The 21,882-nt window shown below is 39.5% G+C and overlaps 1 protein-coding gene across 6 annotated transcripts in view; it reads left to right on the top strand.

Moving 5' to 3' along the window:
- Positions 1 to 21,882, top strand: part of CHRM3 (cholinergic receptor muscarinic 3) — a 270,852-nt gene that overhangs the window by 94,863 nt on the left and 154,107 nt on the right. For 3 of the 6 annotated variants that reach the window (XM_060753873.2, XM_060753874.2, XM_060753872.2), the window contains exon 3: positions 7,945 to 8,012. The exons of the other annotated variants lie outside the window; for them this stretch is intronic. In XM_060753873.2, coding sequence (XP_060609856.2) covers positions 7,945 to 8,012 — 68 coding nt within the window. The remainder of the gene's footprint in view (positions 1 to 7,944; positions 8,013 to 21,882) is intronic. 6 annotated transcript variants of the gene reach the window in all.

The raw sequence follows: 21,882 nt of genomic DNA, 5'->3' as shown, positions 1-21,882 counted from the left end.
ACTTGCCTCCAGAAGAAGGCTTGAATGCTTTCCTTCTTTTCTTGGCACCACAAACACCAGAGGGCTTTGGAGGGAATTTGACTTCTTTATGTGAATCTTCTGAACAGCAATAAGAACAAGGAAGTCCATCCTGAGGAAGTTGCCCACCTTGACTTTCCTTGCGCTAACCTACCTTCTTCATTCAAAGGTGTATGTGTGAGGAACCTCAAATTGAGACAGAAGAACCAAGAAGCTGAAAGAAGAAAAATCAAGGAATGGTCACAGACACCTTGTGTATTCTGATCAATTTTGTTCAGTGGCAATCTTAATTTATTCTCAAATATTTAGTATAAATTGTAACATCCATTGTGTCTGGAGTCCTCCTTGACCTACTCTCATGGTGAATGGGACAAACAAGCAATAATGGCCACTTTCCATGTTTTTTTTTTTCTTGCTTGCTAACTTCTTCTTTAAAAATACATATCCTTTAAAATGATACTTAAGATTTTAAAATACATTCATTGAGCAGAGAAAAAAACTAATGGTCATTGTGTACAATATAGTGCCATAAGCAATCTAATATCAAAAATAATCATAGCATTCTCAAGTGAAGTCAATATTTGTTTTAATAGACTGTAACAATAGATTCTCTTCAGTTTCTCATAGAATATGGTTGAGCAAACTATAGATTCATGATTCCAGGAGAAAGTTATGTTTATATTTGGCTTAGTTCTGTTGATTTTGTTTCTGTGCTTAATTTCTTAGAAAGTGCTGTTGAATGTTCCTTTTGTGGTATTTTGTACTGTTAAGACATACTGCTGCCAAAGCCCAAGGAATATTTGGCTGAAGCAGCTCCTTGGCTGAGACCAAAACAAAGCTTATATCTACATCTAAGAGTGCATCTGCACTGTAAAATTAATGCAGTTTAACCCCACTTTAACCATATCTTAGTGTTATGTAATGGGAATTACAGCACTATTTGACAGAAAAATGTCAAATTAGAAATCTTAGAATCACACAGCACTGAACCATGGCCATTAAAATAGTGTCAAAGTGCATTGATTTTACAGTGTAGATGTAGTCGTAAAAGGTGATTTCAGAGAGAGCATTGTCATCTCCATATCAGCAGAATTGCCCCTTCTGCATTGGGAAAGTGATGTATGGGTATTGCTAACTCTATTGAGATAACAAGAATCTTAGAAATGAAGAAAATTAAGAATCCCCTTGCTTCAGTTCATTCATCTTGTGATACATTTAGTCACATAGGTATTTCTAACCATTGATTAGTATTTGTTTGGTCTGCTAACATTTTGACAGTATACCATCTGTGTATCTCTGGTATTAGAAGCAAATAAGTTTTGACATTGATCAATATTCAACAATGGTTCATAAAAAGTGTGTGTAGATTATATGATAATCCTACTGGTTTAATTTCTGACACCGATATTGTAGCTCCACATGGGCTAACAAGTAATGTGAGACCATATTTCTTCTGGTTTTGACCTGGTTTACTTTCCATTTGCATTCTACACATTGTTGTACAAATTGCTTGCCACTTTGACTCCTTTACACTGCCATATAATGCAGTTTCAAAATGTAGCTTTACTGAATTGAACTGCATTCTGAAACTGCATTACATTGCAATGTAGATGGGGCTTGAGAGCTTGAAAGGGGCGACCAAGCCACATATGTCCATGGAAATGTTGCTACCAACAACTAGAAAATCCAGCGCGTATATATCATATCATATCATATAAAATTGTATTGCCTGAGGCATCATTTGGATGCCTGTGATAAAAATCAAGACAGCTCCCAGTTTTTGGGCCTGTTTAGATGGGGCCACAGAGAGCCTCATAATGCAGGACAAAGAATTGAGGCAAAAAATCATGGTACCTGAAAGCAAGTCCAAACTCGGAGCCGTCTGTCCCAATAAATAGTCCCTTGGCATCCTGAAAGGTTTGTTTGTAGCAGATTTTAAAAATCTGCAAAATGGACATGGGAGATCCACTGGAACTTTTATTTTATTTTTTATTGATACTCTCATATATGCACACAAGCAGATTTCTTATCATTATCTCTCCTCACCCTCCTGCTGCAATTACTTTTTCCCTCGTAAACCCCATTTCCCTTTCAAGTCACATGCTGGTGCCCACTGTGTAAATTCAAGTTCTGTTTAACTACATAAATATGAGAACAAAGGAATGGCTGCAGAGAGTTCTCATGGAAAATGATTTCCATTTTGCTTCCATTTAGCCACCTGTTTGTCCATGGTGTCGCACCTCAGGGTAAAATCACCTTGCTTTAAGACACCAAAAAACACACCAGCAGTAGTCTTTATTGTTTATTTAAAAAAAGATAAAAAGTTCAAAAGGCAAAAGTATATTTCAAAAGATCAATCCAAGGTAACATAGGCAAACAAGATCCATGACGACACAGGCAAGGCAAAGTCCCATGAGAACATGACAAAGTCCTGCAACATGAACATGAAAGCTGCAAGATAAATCCAAAGTCTCTTGGTTGAAGCAGGAAGTTGCTCTGACACTGAGGCATATTCAAGCAGTCCATTTAATACTCTTTGAACAACATGAAGGCATTTCTATGGCCCCGAGCCTCCCTCTCTTGCCTGCTAGTGATCCTAACACTCCTTCGAACCTTAAATTCCAACCGATCAGCTCGATCTAAGCCTCCGGCTCCATCAAGGTCAATTTCCTCGTTAGTGCTTTTTCCCTCATTATCAGGCCGAGAACTATCTGGCTGAGAGCCATCCTCCCTTCCTGAATCCACCTGGCTCTCAGTAGTTTCACTTTCCCCAGCATCTTCCCTTGCTGAACTTCTGCCCCCTGTTCTTGGTCTTCTTCGTCTAACACAGGGACATCATAACTTTGCACCTGACTGTGAATCTGAAACCCATCATCCCCATCAGAATCATTGACACTATCACTCTGAGATACCAGCTGAGTCACAACACATGGCTCCATTTCTTTACAGCCCTCATGAGCTGTTTCAGGATTTTAAAATGTGTCCATGTGTTGGAGTAATCCACACCAGCATATCACTATGTAGTCCTGTGTTTTTTGTGAGGTCAGGGATATACAGTGATGAAAATTGGCCATAACATAGAGTTTTATGGGGGCAGATTTGTTGTCAATATGGGGAGTTCCAACAGAAAACTTTTGTGATCTGCAAAATTTATGTTTCCTGACTTTTTTTCTTAAAAGACCCTTTCTACACTACCATATTGCTTTTACTATGTGGATCTTCGTTGCCAGTGTGAGGTCTTTTTTCTCAAAGACCCTTTCTACACTACCATATAATCCAGATTATCAAAGCAGACAGTTCACATTCAGTTCAAACAGATAATCTGGATTTTATATAGCAGTGTAGAAAGGGCTTTATATATTTTGAAATGCATTTTGTTGATCACAGAAGGGACTTCTGAATATGTTGCTCTACTTGTTGTTGTTCATTCATTCAGTCACTTCCGACTCTTCATGACCTCATGGACCAGCCCATGCCAGAGCTCCCTGTTGGCCGTCACCACCCCCAGCTCCTTCAAGATCAAGCCAGTCACTTCAAGGATACCATCCATCCATCTTGCCCTTGGTCGTCCCCTCTTCCTTTTTCCTTCCATTTTCCCCAGCATCATTATCTTCTCTAAGCTTTCCTGTCTTCTCATTATGTGTCCAAAGTACTTCATCTTTGCCTCTAATATCCTTCCCTCCAATGAGCAGTTGGGCTTTATTTCTTTAAGTAGGGACTGGTTGGATCTTTTAACAGTCCAAGGCACTCTCAGAACTTTACTCCAACAGCACAGTTCAAAAACATCTATCTTCCTTCGCTCAGCCTTCCCTATGGTCCAGCTCTCACATCCATAGGTTACTATGAGAAAAATGATTGCTTTTACTATGTGGATCTTCGTTGCCAGTGTGATGTCTCTACTCTTCACTATTTTATCGAGATTGGTCATTGCTCTCCTCCCAAGAAGTCAGCGTCTTCTGATTTCCTGGCTGCAGTCTGCATCTGCAGTAATCTTTGCACCTAGAAATACAAAGTCTGTCACACGGCCTCCACAGTTTCTCCCTCTATTAGCCAGTTATCAATCAGTCTGGTTGCCATAATCTTGTTTTTTTATGTTTAACTGCAACTAAGATTTTGTGCTTTCTTCTTTCACCTTGATTAGAAGGCTCCTCAATCCCTCCTTGCTTTTGGCCATCAAAGTGGTATCATCTGCATATCTAAAGTTGTTAATGTTTCTTCCAGCAATTTTAACCCCAGGCTTGCATTCATCAAGCCCTGTACATCACATGATGTGTTCTGCATACAAGTTGAATAGGTTGGGTGAGAGTATACAACCCTGCCATACGCCTTTCCCAATCTTGAACTAGTCTGTTGTTCCATGGTCAGTTCTTACTGTTACTGTTTGGTCCTTCTACAGATTTCTCAGGAGAGAGACAAGGTGATTTGGTAATAAGTAGACCAGTTGCTCTACTTATTCAAAGCATTTTAGCAAGATGCACATAAAAGTCCTAATTTGGTAATTTAGCCTCTCATATGGAACCCTGTCGGTGTTTAAAGAATAAGCCATTTAATGGATGATCTTGCCAAATATGATTGTTTGAATTGTTCAAGGGATTTTTCGTGGTTTATCTGTAAGCCAGCCTGAGTAGACAACTCCGTACATTTGATCTCTAAAATTATTTTCGTAAGGGCAGGTCACATATGTAATGTTTTCGCACTTCAGGCTCTTCATATTTTTATTAAAAACTGTTCTCAACATCTGTTGTCATACATTGGCCCTATTCATGACACAAATGAAAGCAAATTGCACTTTGTACAGCATCGGCCTTTTTGTTTACTTTTTGTTAATAGCATAATAAAGCTTAGCTTTATTGAGCATTTGACCCAGTCAAATTACATAAAGCAGTCTGTTGCAATTAATAACTTTGATGTTTCTACTTGGAAAATAACTGAGTTGCAGAATTGATTGGAGGCAATCTTCCAGGGAGTGTCAAATGAATTTAATTTATTCAGCGGTCCTCATGTTGTCCAGAAAGTTCTGATGACATAAAAACAGCTTTACTTGATCTCCAAGCACATTTTTATATTTCTGGAGGGTTTTTTTTTTCTTAGCTTCATATATATATGGGAGAAAGAAGTGTGTATTTTCTGAAGGTGTCCCGCATTGTTAACTTTGTTGGTAGACACAAGGTCTACATTTAAAGCAAGCAGTGTATTAACATTGGAGTAAATTTAGGTTGTGACATATTCTGTTTTTCCACATGCATGTTGGTGAACTATGAAATTCATTCTGACAGTGTGATTCTATGGTCTTTAAGAAATTAGTGAAGACTATTTTACGCTAGCTGACCTATGAAAAGAAAAGTAATACTAATCTAGAGGCCGTTCCACACAGCCATATAACCCAGAATATCAAGGCAGAAAATCCCACAATGTTTGCTTTGACCTGGATTACCTGAGTCCACACTGCCATATATTCCAATTCAAAGCAGAAAATGTGCAATTTTATTTGGCTGTGTGGTCTTCTTATGATTTTTATCATGGATCATGATGTTAGAAAGTCGTATCTTTAACATTTTATTGTTTATTGATTTGACTTACTGAATTCAGAGATATATGTATGTGTTTGCTCATGTGAGTGTGCATGTGTGTTTAGAAAACTTGGAATTTCTTGTGTATAAGGGAATTGCATTCCCAATGAAGCCTTGAAACTTTTCCCATTCCATATTTGAGTTTCATTGTTGGGGATTTAGGAGTGTGTTGGGTGGGAATTCCAATGGGTTATGTAAATTTTACAAATTGCACAAGACACGAGGTTTGTGACACAATCCAATAAACACTGATGGATAGCCTTAAAATATATTTTGTAGCAATGCCACAAACTTGGTTTGCAAGGGCAGAACACACTTGTGGCCCATAGCCTGAAGGTCAGATTTTATGGAACAACATATTACAAATCAAGAAGAGAACTTGGGCGTAGCTTTTGAAAGAATAGTTTGTTTAGTTAATGAAGAGTTATATTAAAATAATTCAATTGGAAGAGACTTTCTTTAAAATCATAGCCAAAATGGTCACAGTTTAGTTCAAACAACATATCAAGAAGATTTTTTTTGTCTGAGATAAGGCATATTTCTTTTTCTCTCTCATCCCCACTCCTTCAGTTAGAATCACAGTACTAAAGCAATCATAACAATTGCTTGACTTTGCTTACCTGATGACTTCCAGTTACAATTTGCAGGTACAATCTTGTAGGATCTGGAGGTCATCTTGATTGCCATATAACTTCAGTTCAGCATGGCTAGATATGCAATTCAGAGTGGCTAATGAGTGCAGAAAAATATGATGTGACAATGTCCATGCTGGACAAGGGACTCTGAGAGACCAGCTGGCTCTCTAATATATACATAGTAAAGGTAAAGTATTCCCTTGACATTAAGTCCAGTCATGTCAAACTCTGGGTGGTGGTGCTCATCTCCATTTCTCCATTGCAGGTACAATCTTGTAGGATTTGAAGGTCATCTTGATTGACAGTGTAACAACAAGATGACCCCTGTGATGTGGGCTTCTAAAGTACTTGGTGTGATATAGGTCTGAAAAATAAGTGCATTGAATAGAAAACCCTAAACAAAGAGTGAAATGCTGGTTAGGTTATTCAGAGAAAGGTGCATTTGGGGCAATGTCCAGGCAATAGCAAAAAGGTAGGACTTAGGTTGCAGCTGAAGTCCACCATGATTCAAAGGGGATAGTTAGGGTGGTTGCCATTGCTCAGTGCTTAGGGATCCTGGGATCTGTAGCTTTACAAGATTTTTAGCCTTCTCTGTCAAAGAGTGTTGATGCCTTAGTAAACTTCAAGTTCAAGGATTTCATTGTATTGAGCCATGGCAGTTAATGTGGTGTCAAACTACACTGATGCATTTAATGTCAGGGAAACAACTTCACTTCATTGAGGAGAAGAAATGAGCTTTTATGCTATATTCTTTATTTCTATGATGCTTTGTGTTGATTTATCCAAGCATCAGGGAAAAGTGGGAATGATTTTGACCGTGGGAAAAAGTAGGCCTTACTTATATGAGAAGAAAATTTCAGATAAAAATGGCTTTGAACGCCTTTTTGAAGGGGCTTGGTGCTTTCCCAAAATATGTTTCAATTTTAAAGGCACATCAAAACTGAGGTCCTGCTGTTGTCCCATTATGGTATTGCAAGAAAGAAGAATATATCTCTTTTGCCAAAAGAGAACTCAGCAGTATACACATGCAGGGATGTAATTGCTTTGTTAATTGGCTGCCTTCTGCTCCCATAAGAGCAGTTTTATGGTGAAAATTCTTGCTTTTTGTTCTGATATATTTTTTCTCCTTTGAGTGACCTGCTGTGTTTGAGACAAGTAACTTGGCTTCTTTTTAACAGAATACTATTATACCTAAATATAGTTTACCATTTGTTGAAATGCAATATCTCTCAGATATTCTGCTCAGACTAAAGAAAGCTTGAGAAGATATTGCATTTCCATGAAACCTGGACTCATTTTAAATACATAACTTGTTTTGTTTGCTTAAGAGGGAATAAAGTATGGCTAAACAGTTGCACTCAGTGTAGAATCTGTCACTTCCCAAAAACATCCACCAGAGGGCATTCCTATCGCTACCATAATGTAGGATATATATTCAGAGGTAGCCGTGTTGGTCACGCAAAAAAGACAACAAAACCCACAATTCACAAAGGACTGATACCATCATTGGCAAGCCAGAATACAGAAAATACATCATGCAGACTTCCAAAGTTTCACTGGTTGCTTGAAAAACACGCACAAGGTATTTTCTGCATTTTGTTTGGCAAAAAAATGTAATGCGCTTTTGTGGACTGTTAGTTTTGTTTTATTTTGCTGCATGGTCAACATGACTACCCCTGAATATGTTTCTTGGATTTGAAGACTGAATTTTTGTCCAACAGGGAAAAGTTTAACAAGAGGAAGCAGTGGACTAGAAATTAATGGATTGAGGATTTTACCTCCAACCAAGGTAAAAGCTTTCATTTGGACTATAATTGGTAGATTTTGCCAATATAGCATCTACAATTTTTTCCAGATGTAACAGTTCATGGACTTCTTGTGAAATTCAGTTTTCTCTGCCTAGGAACAGAGCAGTTAGGTTTATACAAGCCAGTAAATTTAACGTTTTATTGCCTGTGTTTTGCTGCCCTTTGACCCCAGTCCTCAAATAGTGAAGAAAGGGAACAGCCTCCACCTGCATAGATATTTCTCTAGTTCTCTCATCTTAAGTCATTACAGAAAAAAAAGAACTAAAAGAAATTGTAGATCTATGACTCTAAAATCATCACTTTTATTTTCCTGTGTGATTTTAAACTTTTCTGCCAGATGGAGAAGCCAGTGATGCTTTGAGGGCTTGCATAATGTTCTGCATATTAATAATGTGTTATTATTTTTGATGTAGATGTGAATTTGTTTTTTGGATTTGGGCGGGTTGGTATTTTGTCTTTGTCCAGGCTCTCTATTCCAGGCTCTCTATAGCATTGAATATTTGCTGACCTTTGTTGTAAACTGCCCTTAGTCCCCTTGGGGAGACAGGACAGGATATAAATAAAGTTTATGATGATGATGATGATGATGATGATTATTATTATTATTAATGGCCAATAAAAGTAGTGGTGTTTTATGCATTTTGTTGCAAATTGCAGATGTTCATGAAGATGTGGTGCACCTGTACAGGGTGACCAGTATTTGTTATCCAGGAAGTGCATATTATATGAAGATAGCCTGATTATATTGTACCAAAGCTAATGAAAATAAAATCCAGTTAATCTGTGAATGAATAAATAAACAATAATCTGCCCACGTAGACTTCAGCTTGAATAGTAACCTAAAGGTACTAAATATTCATCATTAAAATTATATTACACGGTCTATGTCCCACATGAATTAAAAGAAGCAACAAGAAAGGTGGACTCAAGTGTCCTTGTCCTTGATTTGGAGAAGTGTTTTCTAAGTACAGCTTGACATTTATAAGCAAGTTGTCTTGAAAGAACTAAGGAAAGAATGAGTGTTGTATGAAATCCAAATGAGTGAAACTATTCCATGTATGCACTGATGGAAAAAGATGGAAAAGAACACAAACTATGTCTTCTGATTAAGAGCGCCTACAAGTTAAGTTCATGTTTTGCTGTAGAATTACTCCCAATGCCATTGGGAGCAGAAATAGTTCTTGGATTTGCTTGTCTTTTTTTAAACTAAATGTCCTGTTCAATATTAGTGCTTAAAAAACTTCATAAACTTGCATTGCTTTTGCCATCCCAGATGGTAGCTTTGTGTGGCCAGTAGCTCTTAGTATTTATGATTTGTTTACCAGTTGTAACCTCTTTATAACTAAAGGAAGTCTGGTTTGCATCATTATTGTTTTGTTTTCCCATGTTTTGACTGGTATAATTAACTTAAAGGGAGGTGTTGTCCAAGAATGTTCAAAAGATGTTTTAGTGCAGAAAGCTGTGCCCACTTTGTGGCAGAAACTGGAGTGTCAGAGGATGAGTAGCATGTTTTGTATTGGCAGTGCCAAATGCTTATTTAAACTTTCAGGGTGCTATTGCTTTCCTCTATTTCTCCAGTGTATTTTAGCACATCACTGCTCCTACTGAGCCACTGGTCATATATTGATCAGTATCTGGTTTCTACCAAGCAAATGGACTACTAACCAAGGCGTAGAGCAACATTGTTTTAGCACTGAGGATTTCTTTTGCTTTCAGAAGGTCTGAATCACAATTGTAACATTTTCTTCTGTTCAGATTTCATATTGCTATTATTGTGGTTGTTGCTGCCATCATTCTATTTATATCCAGTCCAGTACTCAATTTGCCTTACAAATGTTAAAACAGATACATACAAATCTCTATCAAGCAAAATTTCAAAATAGTTATATTTAAAATCAGGACAACTAAAAAGAAAACCAGTGTTTGTTTACCTGTTAGAGACTCAGGACACTTCTTGGCTTGAAAGAAATGTGTGCCAAAGTGGGTTTGTAAAACCTGCTTTGACATGCATTTCTGTTCCCACAGCCTGCAAAGAAAACTAGGCTTTCTCATTGGGTTGTTTAGATGCCCTTCTGGTAACTATTGGAAGAGGTCCCAGATGCCCCCCCCCTCCCAAACCAGCTTTAAAATTGTAAAAAAAAAAAAACCTTACCAAGCTGTGATTATACTGCTGTGATGGTCCTCCTAACACATAGAAATGAAGCGCCAGGAGAGGGGGTGGGGTGGGCAGGAGCGATTTTGATTTTGAGGTTTTGGAGGGTTTTTGGGAATGGGTGCCCTCTCAATTTTCCGGGCTCATAGAGCCCAAAAAAACCAAAGCGGCTGTGGGAACTGACCCCTGGGTAGTCCCAAGACTACTTAGTAGTCAGTCCCCATAGGCCCAATACACCATTAGACCCAGGCCCAATATATCAGGAAGACACGAGTCTAATGAGGTATCTAATTAATTTGGGACAAAGCATTTTGGGACTTGTCTGGAAGGGCCCTCATATGAGTTAATTTATCAGTACAGAAAAAGTAGTACATGATATTTGATGCAAGATATCCATCTTCCAATTTATTGTTCAGATGATACACAGAGAACTTAAAAGATCTCTGCCTAATTGAAGAATGGAAAATATGAGGGTGAAGAAAGATTCACGACTTGTGTTTGCCCACAAGCTAGAAATAAGCTGATTTCTCACCATTGTAGGCAGGTACACAGGCACATAAGGTGAGAGGAGTTTTCCAGATATAGTAAATGCAGGAGAGAGGAGCTACCATGGAGAAGAAACCTAATCATGTGAGAGGAGGAAGACATAAATGTTGGACTGAGTCAAGTGTGCTTGGCTGAAAAAAAATTATGGGGAAATGTTTGGCAAGCAAATAGAGAAATGAAAGACTTATGACTGGGGAAAATAAGTAAGACACCGAAGGGGATATAAGCAGAGAAATTAAAAATATAAAAAGAAAATGCTTTAATGTTTTAAAACGAGAACAGGCATTAAACTATGTGAGAGAATTGCAAATAAAGAAGAATGAAATAGAACACGTGTCAAACTTAAGACCAGTGGGCCAAATCCGATCTACTATATCATTTTATGTGGCCCTCCAGATTCTGGACAACAACTCCTGTATTCCTTATCATTAGATATCATGACTAAAACTGATGTGAGTTGTGATACAGTAAGATCCAAAAGGCTGCAGTCTGTTTTATTTATTCAGGATAGTGAGGTTTGAATTGAGATACAAGGCTTGTGGATATGTTTGACTTTAAAATCTCCTTTAATCTTTCTTCAACTACAGAGCTACAAGTGCTGTTGGGTTGCAATGCCCCTTATCCCCAGACCACATGCAGATAAAAGAAGGTCATTCAATAACCTCTGGGGACTCAAACAGGGTAGAAATCTAAGGAGCACTGACCACTATGTAAGAAAAAATAGTTAGCCCTCTGTATCCATGATTGCCTTCAAAGGGCCATGGATTCAATGGCCCTTTGAAGGCAATCATAAGGCTGATGTGGCCCTTGATGAAAATGTGCTTGACACCCTGAAATAGAAGGTTCAGAGGCTACAATATGTCATGTTCACAGCTTTGCTTCTTTCCATATTTATACATTTATTATAAGATACAATGTAACACTTTTATAAATACATTGAAAGGGGGGGTTGTACATGTTACATTTCTACTTTAATGTTCAGCTAATCTGGAGTGCATCCCATTTTTAACATGAACAGAATGCAGATATTTCCTAACTCTTAGATCTCAGCATAATTCTCATGTGGACTTCCAAATTTAATAGTTTAAAGAATTGTTAGTATATTCATTTTTAACATCCTAGCAATATTATTCACACATACCCCCAGTTGTTCCTGAAAAATGTGTGTGATGAATCTAACCTTTTGCCAGGAAGGCCGAAGCCTGGAAAGTCAGTAGCTGACATGTTGAGAGATAGGCAGGAGAGCTAAGAGGCAAGAGGGAGGAGTCAGCCGGCTCCTGATTGGCTAGAGCAGTCAGGGGAGGAGTTAGGTTTGAGAGGGAAAAAAGGCTGGGTCTTTTGACAAGCCGGAGAGAAGAGCTTTAAACATCGAAGAGTGTAGAAGGATAGTTAGGAAGAGGGAGCTGTGAAGAATTTAGACAGGGAAAGAGAACTTTTGAAGTGAGCCTTGTAGTTAGAGCATAGGAAAGGCAAAGGTTCCTGTGTCACTGTACTTAGAAGGGTCAGTGTAGGAAAGCTTGTTTGCTCTGTGAGGCAGTCAGTGGACTGTTCTCAGGGACACACTGTGTCAGTGTAGTGAACAGTGTGAAGCAAGGGACTCACAAGAAACAAAAGTTAAAGTCTTGAGAAAAGACTGCTTGTCTAACCAGCTAAGCCTCAAGTAACTGCATTAAGCTTTTGTACCACTCTTATTAAGAGTTGATTTGTTCACCAAGTTTCAATAAACCTGTTTCTAATTTTCATCTTTAAACTGGTGTCTGCCTCGGTCTGTTCTACACATTAGAGGTCAGCTAGCCCAAAGAAAACTACTTTCAGTCCAGTCAGTGAAAGAAGCAGTCACTGAAGAAGAACTTAGGACTTAAATACTCTTTACCTATTTCACATTCACACTTATGTTTTCCTCAGACATTAATTGAGGTGGTGGCGGCGAATCTACCAATTACATCAGTAATTAACATCGTTAACATAGTTGGTCACTCAACAATATTATTGAGGTGGGATAAGAGAGTCTTTCCCCCTTTGTCACAGTCATTTATCTTGGTTAAAGTAGTGTCCAACAGAACGTTTAACCCTTCGCAGTGGTGTGATTGCTTGTCCCCTCTGCCCAAGGGAACGTTGATCTTTATTACAATGTGCATAGCTATTTTACTAGATTTTCATTTTTTTTTTCCTTGCCCCACTTTTTTTATATTCCTGTTTTTACCTGTCAGGTTACTAAATCATATTAGGCCTTTAAGGTAAGAAAAGTGCAGTTCTTTTAAATATCGACATTTGCTGAGGTAGACTTTCAGAATATTACCTCTATTTTAATTCATTTCTTTGTCTGTTATAACAGTATTATTTTGAATGAAAAATTTGCAGTTCTTACTTGGATGGGAAATTGGGAGAAATAATTCTCTCCTTTCCACCTCTAATGATACAGGACTGAAGGAGTTTGAAAGGAACAGAATACATCTGTGAGACAGATTCGTGAATGTGTAAGAAAGAGGGGGGGGGGAAGCAGTGGATGGTGTGTAGTCTGATCTTTATATTTGAGGCCTTGTTAGTCTCATTATTTCATTATTATCAGTTCAGGTGCAAAACTATGTCTAGGACAGTGGTTGTCAACCTGTGGGTCCCCAGATGTTTTGGCCTTCAACTCCCAGAAATCCTAATAGTTGGTAAACTGGCTGGGATTTCTGAGAGTTATAGGCCAAAACACCTGGGAACCCACAAGTTGAGAACCACTGGTCTAGGATCTCCATTTTATAGTTTAGCCTGGCCTTTAAATGTATCATGATAACCTGTCCTCCATTATCTCTAAACTAGAAATCTTAAAACTATATTAATTTAGTGTGGTTTGTGTTGGGTTTCATTTGAAAGCAATTTGGACACAGCAGCCAATACAAAACACAGGGAGGTTCTGCACAGACACTAACAGCCTCATCACACTAGAGCAGGGGTCCTCAAACTTTTTAAACAGGGGGCCAGATTACTGTCCCTCAGACCATTGGAAGGCCGAACTATATATATATAATGACCAAATTTCTATGCACACTGCACATGTCTTATTTTGTTACTGTTATGAATTGTAATATAAATATCTGATATGCATGGCATATTTTTGTTACACCCTGAAAATAAAGCCTAGTGATTAATCACAAAAACATAAATATAGGAAATAAATCTATATAAATAAAAATGTAATGTTCGTTTGTGGGATTAACAGAACTCAAAATCCACTGGACACCTAACAACCCAATATATGTCCTTCACTCAAAAAAATGATTTTGTCATTTGGGAGTTGTAGTTTCTGGGATTTACAGTTCACCTACAATCAAAGAGCATTCTGAACCCCACCAATGATGGAATTGAACCAAACTTGGCACACAGTTCTCCCATGACCAACAGAAAATACTGGAAGGGTTTGGTGGGCGGTGTCCTTTGGTTTTGGAGTTGTAGTTCTCCTACATCCAGAGATCACTGTGGACTCAAACAATGATGGATCTGGACCAAACTCAACACAAATACTCAATATGCCCAAATGTGAACACTGGTGGAGTTTGGGGGAAATAGAATCTTGACATTTGGGAATTGTAGTTGTTGGGATTTATAGTTCACCTACAATCACAGAGCATTCTGAACCTCAACAACAATAGAATTGGGCCAATCCTCCCACACAGAACAGCCATGTGGGCCACAGCAACGCATAGCAGGGGATGGCTAGTAAATAAATAAAACTTCATTTCAAAGTTTAAAGGGGGCGGGTAAGGGGAGAGGAGAGAAGGGATGGAAAAACAGGGATGGGAGGAACAGGGCGACGGGAAGGCAAACTGGATGCTCCTACCGGCTTCTCTCTCCATCCCATTTTGCTGGACATTTGCAGGACGGCTTCCTTTTAACCCTTTCTTTTCTCTCTCTCTCTCTCTCTCTCTCTCTCTCTCTGTGTCTCTCTCCCCGCGCACTCTGATTTGGCGCCTTTTCCTTTCTGCCACGCCGAGCCCTCCTTTGAGCAGCTCCCCATTCTGATGGCGAGGAGGGCGTAAAAGCCTGCCAGGAGCACGTGGGCTGCTGAATCTAATAGTTAAATAGCCAGTATGTGTTTCAAAAGTACACTGGTTGCTTGGACTTCTTTTTGTTTTTCTTAGCAACTTCAGCACTTCTTTTTATGCACTCCACCCTCATCATCCTTACTGTTTGCATTATACTTAAGCTCAGGAATGCAGTTTTATTTGCTTGTCATTTGGAGTAAGATTTTCTTCTATCATTGGTAACTTGAAACAGTGCCGAAGATTAGCCTCCTGTCTTCTCTGTGAATTGCCAATGGCAACACTACCTAAGTGTTTTCAGCAGAGCTTAGAAACGTTTCTTTTCTTGAATAGACCTCTTCCTCTGCCAGCATGATCAGTGGAGAGGTGGAAGGTATCGGCTAGAAAAAATATGTTTTGAAGTGGGAAGGGGATATTTAGCAGCTGTAATGCAACAACAGTAACAGCGGAGGCGGCGCCGGGTGGGCGTGGCCAGGCAACGCCGGCTTTCCTTGCCCAGAGGCCCCACCCAGGAGGCTTCTCCCTCCGACACGGGAGGGAAGGAGGGAGGGGAAGGGGGAAGGAAAGGGAGGGAAGAAGGGAGGGGAAGGGGAGAGAAAGGGGGAAGGGGAAGGAAGGAAGGAGGGAGAAGTCTGGCCTGGCGCGACCCCACCCAAAGCCGCTCCAGAGGGAGAGAGATGCAAGCGGCGAGGGGCTTTGTGCCAGGCCAGGCCAGGGCCGCGGGGCCGGATAAATGCCCTCGGCGGGCTGCATGTGGCCCGCAGGCCTTAGTTTGAGGACCCCTGAACTAGAGCATAGATTCACTTTAAATCCAGTTTTTGCTTCTTGAAGAATTCTGGGGTTTGTAGTTTAGTGAGGCCCAGGAACTGTCTGGCTGAACTGTTTAAAGGCCCCTCCATGATCCAGTGTGATAAGGTTCTAAAATTGAGTTAAGATTGAACCAAACCTGCATTTCAGAGTGCCTGCACAGGCACCCCATGAACCAGTTTAAGGCTAGTATGGTGACCACTGACTGCGAATCAGAACCAAACCCAAAAATGTTTTTTTAATCCAGTCTGCTGAGAGGTACTGATGTGCATTGCTAAAGCAGGGGAGGGCAAATACAACCCAGGGGTCATACACAGTCTGCAGATCTGGATTGCCAGATCCAGTGAGCTATAATTCACCTCTCTTTTCATTGAAAAGACTTTCTGTAACTAGCTTAAACATATCCAGTTTCCAGTTGTTGACAGGTAGTAAGAGCAACGAGAAAGTTATATAAACTGTTCCAGGACGAACATTTTTGGTGGATGGATGCATAGAAATGTAGCTAGACAGGCAGCTAGATAAGACTCAATACGACCTGATTAACAGTTAATGAGGTGCTTTCAATCTGGAAATCTCCATCTTTCTGAAAAATGTGTTCTGTCTGTACCCAATCCAGATTTGTCAATTTGCAAAATAAGGAAAGCATCAATCAACCTAGTTCTGTTTATACATGCTTTGAACCAGATTTACAAACCTTAAGGAATCTGAAATGTGCATCCAAAGACTGAAATAATAGGTCCTAATGAACTCCAATACATGCACACTTAATTTATAATAGCATAAAGACAGGCCTGGGCTTGAAGCCAAATTTCCCATTTTCAAAACTAGTGCTTGGCTGTTATGCTGAAGCGGCAGCATTAGTCCAGTTCAACAGAGCCTCTGTGAAATTTAACCCATGCCTTCTTAAAACACTGCAGCATCTGCGACCCAATTCTATCCAGAGTTGGATGTATTATAACCCGTGCACTTTCATGACACCAAAAATTGCATGTTTTCCTCCTTTAAGACAACAGCTAATTGTCTTATGTGGAAGACCAGCAAGCTTTCCCAGAGTGTCAGGAACAAAAACTATATTTGTGCCTGTTGTGCCCATACAAATGTTCCTTTCTTACAAATTTGCTGAAGTCTTTCTCCTGATGGCTTGAGGACTCATACTAGTCCATAGACTTCTGCTTTGAGTAGCAATGTTCTAACGATAAAGGAATGCTGATGGATATGAATGAATGTACTCTAATCCCTCTTGCCTGCACAGCTAGAAAATTTTGACTATTTCCGCTACCTAGGCAGCTACCTCTCCATAAATGTCAACATTGATGCTGAAATTCAATACTGTCTGAGCTCTGTGAGTGCAACATTTTTTGTAATGAAGCAGAGAATGTAATGAAACAGAGAAACCTACTACAACCCAGTGATTCCAGCCATGAAAGCCTTCGACAATACATTGAAGCAGAGAATGTTTGAGAATCGGGACATTCATACAGTATCAGGACCATGAGGCAAGAGGAAGATGACAATGCTTGCCTCCCAGCAGAGACAGAGCCCATGGTGAAGGAGCAGCCTGACATGACTAAGAGTGCTACTGCTGAGCTGGAGTCAAGCCCTGTTCAGGAGAAAAGCAGGAATTAATGCTCCACAACCAGTTACAACTCAGAGTGGATGTGATTCAATTGCACAACATCAAAGATGTTGGCTCAAAAGAAGAATGACCACCTTTAGGACTTTTGCAGAAGCAGCATAAAAGCTGGAAACAGTACCTTGGTGGAAGCAATAGTTGTGGTGGATGCTTCCAAGAGTGATCTTGACTCTTGAACTTTGAATGTTGTGTATTGGACAATTGGTGAGCTTCTTGTGTATTTGACCTTGTACTTGACTCTTAGACTACTCTCTGTGCCTGCTGCTCTGTGGATGACCCTGGACTCCCTGTATTTCATAGTTGGTGAGCCTTATGTGTTTTTGACCCTTGGACGAGACTTTTGGAATTTCCTTTGTGAGTATACTGTCTCTGAGAAGACCTTGGACTGCCGCTGACTATTCTTGTAAGCAACGGCTGTAATTATTTGACACATGGATATCAAGATTCTTATTTATAAAGCTGTTGTCCTCCCAACCTTGATATATGCCTGTGAAACGTGGACTGTTGACAAATGTTACTTTCAAGTTTTGGAACAATTCCATCAATGTTGCCTCCAAAAAATCCTGCAAATCTCTTGGGAAGACAAGCAGATAAATGTCAGTGTTCTGGAAGAAGCAAAGACCACCAGCATTGAAGCAATGATCCTCCACCATCAACTTCGCAAGACTGGCCACATTGTCCGAATGCTTGATCACTGTTTCCCAGAGCAGTTACTTTACTCACAGCTCAAGAATGTAAAACAGAATGTTGATGGACAGCAAAAGAGATTAAAAGATGGGCTTGAAGCTAACATTTAAAAATGTGGCTTAAACACAGAACTGGAAAGCCCTGGCCCTCGAGCATCCTAGCTGGAGATCAACTGTTACCAACAGTGTTTTAAATTTTGAAGATGCACAAATAGAGATCCAAAGGGAGAAAACGGCAAAGAGAAAGGCATATCAGCAAACCCTTATCAGGACTACCTTCCATGTGAAAATCAATGTCTTCATTGTGAAAGACCATGAGGATATACAGTCACTTATGGAGCCACTGCAAAGACTCTACTTCCGGAAGACAATCATACTTGGCCACAAGGTATTGCTTATGATCTGCACTTAAAAATAAGAACCAACCAGAAAGAAATATGAAGATGAATTTTGAATTAACTGTAATGGTAGAATAATTTGTTGCTTTCTTTCAAAATTAGTGAAATTAATTTTAATTAATTTTCTTGTTATTTTAATGTATTTGGGGAAGTATTTTGATGCTTCACCTTTCTCAAATTGCTTAGTCCTAATCCAGCATATCTGTTCATAGAATCATAGAGTTGGAAGAGACTTTGTGGGCCATCCAGTCCAACCCCCTGCAAAGAAGCAGGAAAGTCACATTCAAAGCATCCCTGACAGATGGCCATCTACCCTCTGTTTAAAAGCCTCTAAAGAAGGAGCCTCCACCACACTAAGGGGCAGAGAGTTCCACTGCTGGATAGCTCTCACAGTTAGGAAGTTCTTCCTAATGTTCAGGTGGAATCTCCTTTCCTTTAATTTGAAGCCATTGTTCTACTTCCTAGTCTCCAGGGCAGCAGAAAACAAGCTTGTTCCCTCCTCCCCATGACTTCTCCTCACATATTTATACATGGTCATTGTGTCTTCTCTCAGCCTTCTCTTATGCAGGCTAAACATGCCCAGCTCTTTAAGCTGTTCCTAATAGGGCTTGTCAACATCTATTAAATTGTGGTACCCTGAATTGGACACAGTATTCCAGGTGTGGTCTCACCAAGGCAGAATAGAGGGGTAGCATGACTTCTCTGGATCTAGACACTATACTCCTATTTAATGCAGGCCAAAATCTCATTGGCTTTCTAAGTTGCCACATCACATTGTTGGCTCATGTTTAACTTGTTGTCCATGAAGTTCAGCAACAGCAGCAAAATAATAGCACGGGCTTTTACAGATTATTGGAAGTAGACAAGGTAGACAAGTTTAGATGTCAATTCTAAATGCTAGGACATTGCATGGAAGAGGGCAAAACATCATTTGGCCTAGACATCATGCCAAGCTGTCTCTGCTAATGAAAGAAGTCATTTTCTGCTGATAAACAGGGGAAAGAGGAACAGGATAGCAGGCCACAAACCCATAAAAGAGATACGTGATTATTTACAGCTCTTTCACAAATGCCAGCATTTTAATTATTTTTATTCTTGAAAACATTGGAGTGCAACTGCTGTATTTGCTGTCCACATGATCTCTGGTGGGAAATAACAAATCTATGGTATGCATACCAGAAGGGGCACACAGTACCCTCTCTCCTGGCCTGTGTACTGTCATCTGCCACCTGCTCACCGTCCGTTCCTCATTTGCCCCCGTTCGCCCCCCCCCCACCTGATCATCCCATGCCCCCCCCTCTCAATTGCTCCCTTCCTTGTCCGCTCACTTGCTTCAACTTCTGCAAATTGAGTTTGAAGTACAAAAGTAGTCTTCACTCAGTAAACTCAGAAGGGAGAGAGAAGGAAGCAGAATCTTTCCCTTCCCAATAGGCTTACTCAAAAGTGCACTTCCTCTCCTAGCTTACCTATTTCTCTTCCTTAATAACTTTTACCATCTTCACTGCATTATTATATTGCTTGGTTATGCATGTCCTGGTTTTCATTTATGATATTTTGGTGGGTATGCTAGTTTTCATTAACTTTCCAACTAGGAAGCTTCCATTGTGACCTTATGCAAGTTAGCTTCCTTCAGTCTGGTTTCCTGCATAAGTAGGAATGATATTATGAAGTCAAGGTGGAGTTGTCTGGAAGGAGCTGTAACAATCTAAAATTATGGCACAGAGTTGCATGAATTTGTGGTTTCATGGTACTTACTTAGGCGATCCCTCGTTCTCCAAGGATGATGGTCCTCCAAGATCAGTGTACTGGCGGTGGGTCTGTAGGTGACTATGGACCCCTATTCTTGATCTGCATCTTCTCCCACAGTGAGGGCATCGGTTTCCAGGTGGAAGACGGTCCCGGTCAGGATTGGCTTGACGTGCTTTCCTCTTAGCACATTTCTCTCTTTCGCCCTCCATTCGTGCCTCTTCAAATTCTGCCGCACTCCTGATAACAGGTGACCTCATGGTACACTATGGCAATTGCAGTTATTCATCACAACCACTGTATCAGGAAAATGAATCCCTTGTAGCTGAACTGCAAGAAAAGAATAGTGGAAGGAAGTCAATCTCATACAATCAGTGATGGATAAACTCTTGATAGCTACATTGTGATCCAATATTAGTATGAGAAATGTAAAACAACCTACTTTTCTCTCCCCCCCCCCATTTGAGTTCATCTAATTTGAATGGACTTAGTGTTTGCTCCCAGTATATATGAGGATTGTCTTGCTCAGTATTCACACCTTCTGATTATAGAATGACATTAAAAATCCATGTACATATGTGGGAGGATTTTTGATACAGTTTTGCTTGCACCCCAGATGGATGAAACATTTCTTATGCACAACCTGGAAGCTGGTATCTTGCTATTATGAAATGAAAAGTTTGAGAAATTTCTAGACTTGTTGGGGAGAGAAGCAGCATAGAATGGAAACTCACTGGGTGGCCTTGGACAAGTCACATTATCTCAGACTCAGAGAAAAATAATAGCAAATCCTCCCTGAACAAATATTGTCAAGAAAATAATGTGACAGACTTGCCAAAAAATGCAAATGATTTGAAGACGCATCATAATACGATATGGAGAAGGATTTTTGCAGATCACAGCATTACAGTTACATGTATAAAGTAAATATATGCTACGTCTATGAAGAAACAGAAAAGAGTTGTAAGCTTGTGTTCTACAATTTCATTTTTGCTCAAATGATCTTTTTGCCCAAATTGCAGATTTTTTTTGTACAGAAATACAGTACAATGTCAAAAAGACATTGCTTCCTGTATAAGATGTTTCTCTGCATAAAGCCCAACTTGTGTTCACAAATTCCAAAAACACAAAACAAAACAAACAAAACAAAAATACCTCTCTTAAAATATAGACGTATTGTTGAAAGGTGTGTGTTTGTGTGCCTTGATGTGTTGAGACACCTTTTCATATTAAAATTGAGAAACATTTTGAGTATTCTTTACATTCTAGGGAGCACATTTTCTAAATACATGCTAATTTTGTGGGAGCCATAGTACCATATTTTTAAAATACGTAAATGTGTCTATAGTGGCAGGTTTGCGACCTGAACTGAACTGTCTTATAATAAAAGTATGATCGTGTTTGTTGCATGATCAAGATCAGTTCAAGAGAGCCAGGGGCTCTGTACTGCCCTGTTAGGAATATCAGTGACAAAAAACAGCAAAGTCCACTTTGCTTTGAAGAAGAGAACATGGACACATTGTGACTTGCCAATGTTTAATTAGGAACAAAATGATATTTTGAAAATGCTGAGATTTGCAAAATGAACACCAGTTTGTTTCATTCAGTGATACATTTCATTTTTGTAGAACTTTCATCCTGTCTACAAAACCTGTCCTCTGTTTAATATGTTTAAAACAGAGGTCCTCAAACTTTTTAACCAGAGGGCCAGGTCACAGTACTTCAAACTGTTGGCGGGCCGGATTATAATTTGGAAAAAAAAATCAATGAATTCCTATGCACACTGCACATATCTAATTTGTAGTGCAAAAAACACTTAGAACAATACAATGATTAACATGAAGAACAATTTTAA

Source organism: Anolis sagrei, chromosome 1 (genome assembly GCF_037176765.1).
Source record: "Anolis sagrei isolate rAnoSag1 chromosome 1, rAnoSag1.mat, whole genome shotgun sequence".
In the NCBI taxonomy this organism is placed as follows: domain Eukaryota; kingdom Metazoa; phylum Chordata; class Lepidosauria; order Squamata; family Dactyloidae; genus Anolis; species Anolis sagrei.
The sequence above is the reverse complement of the archived record's forward strand: the minus strand, read 5'-3'. Positions and strand labels throughout refer to the sequence as shown.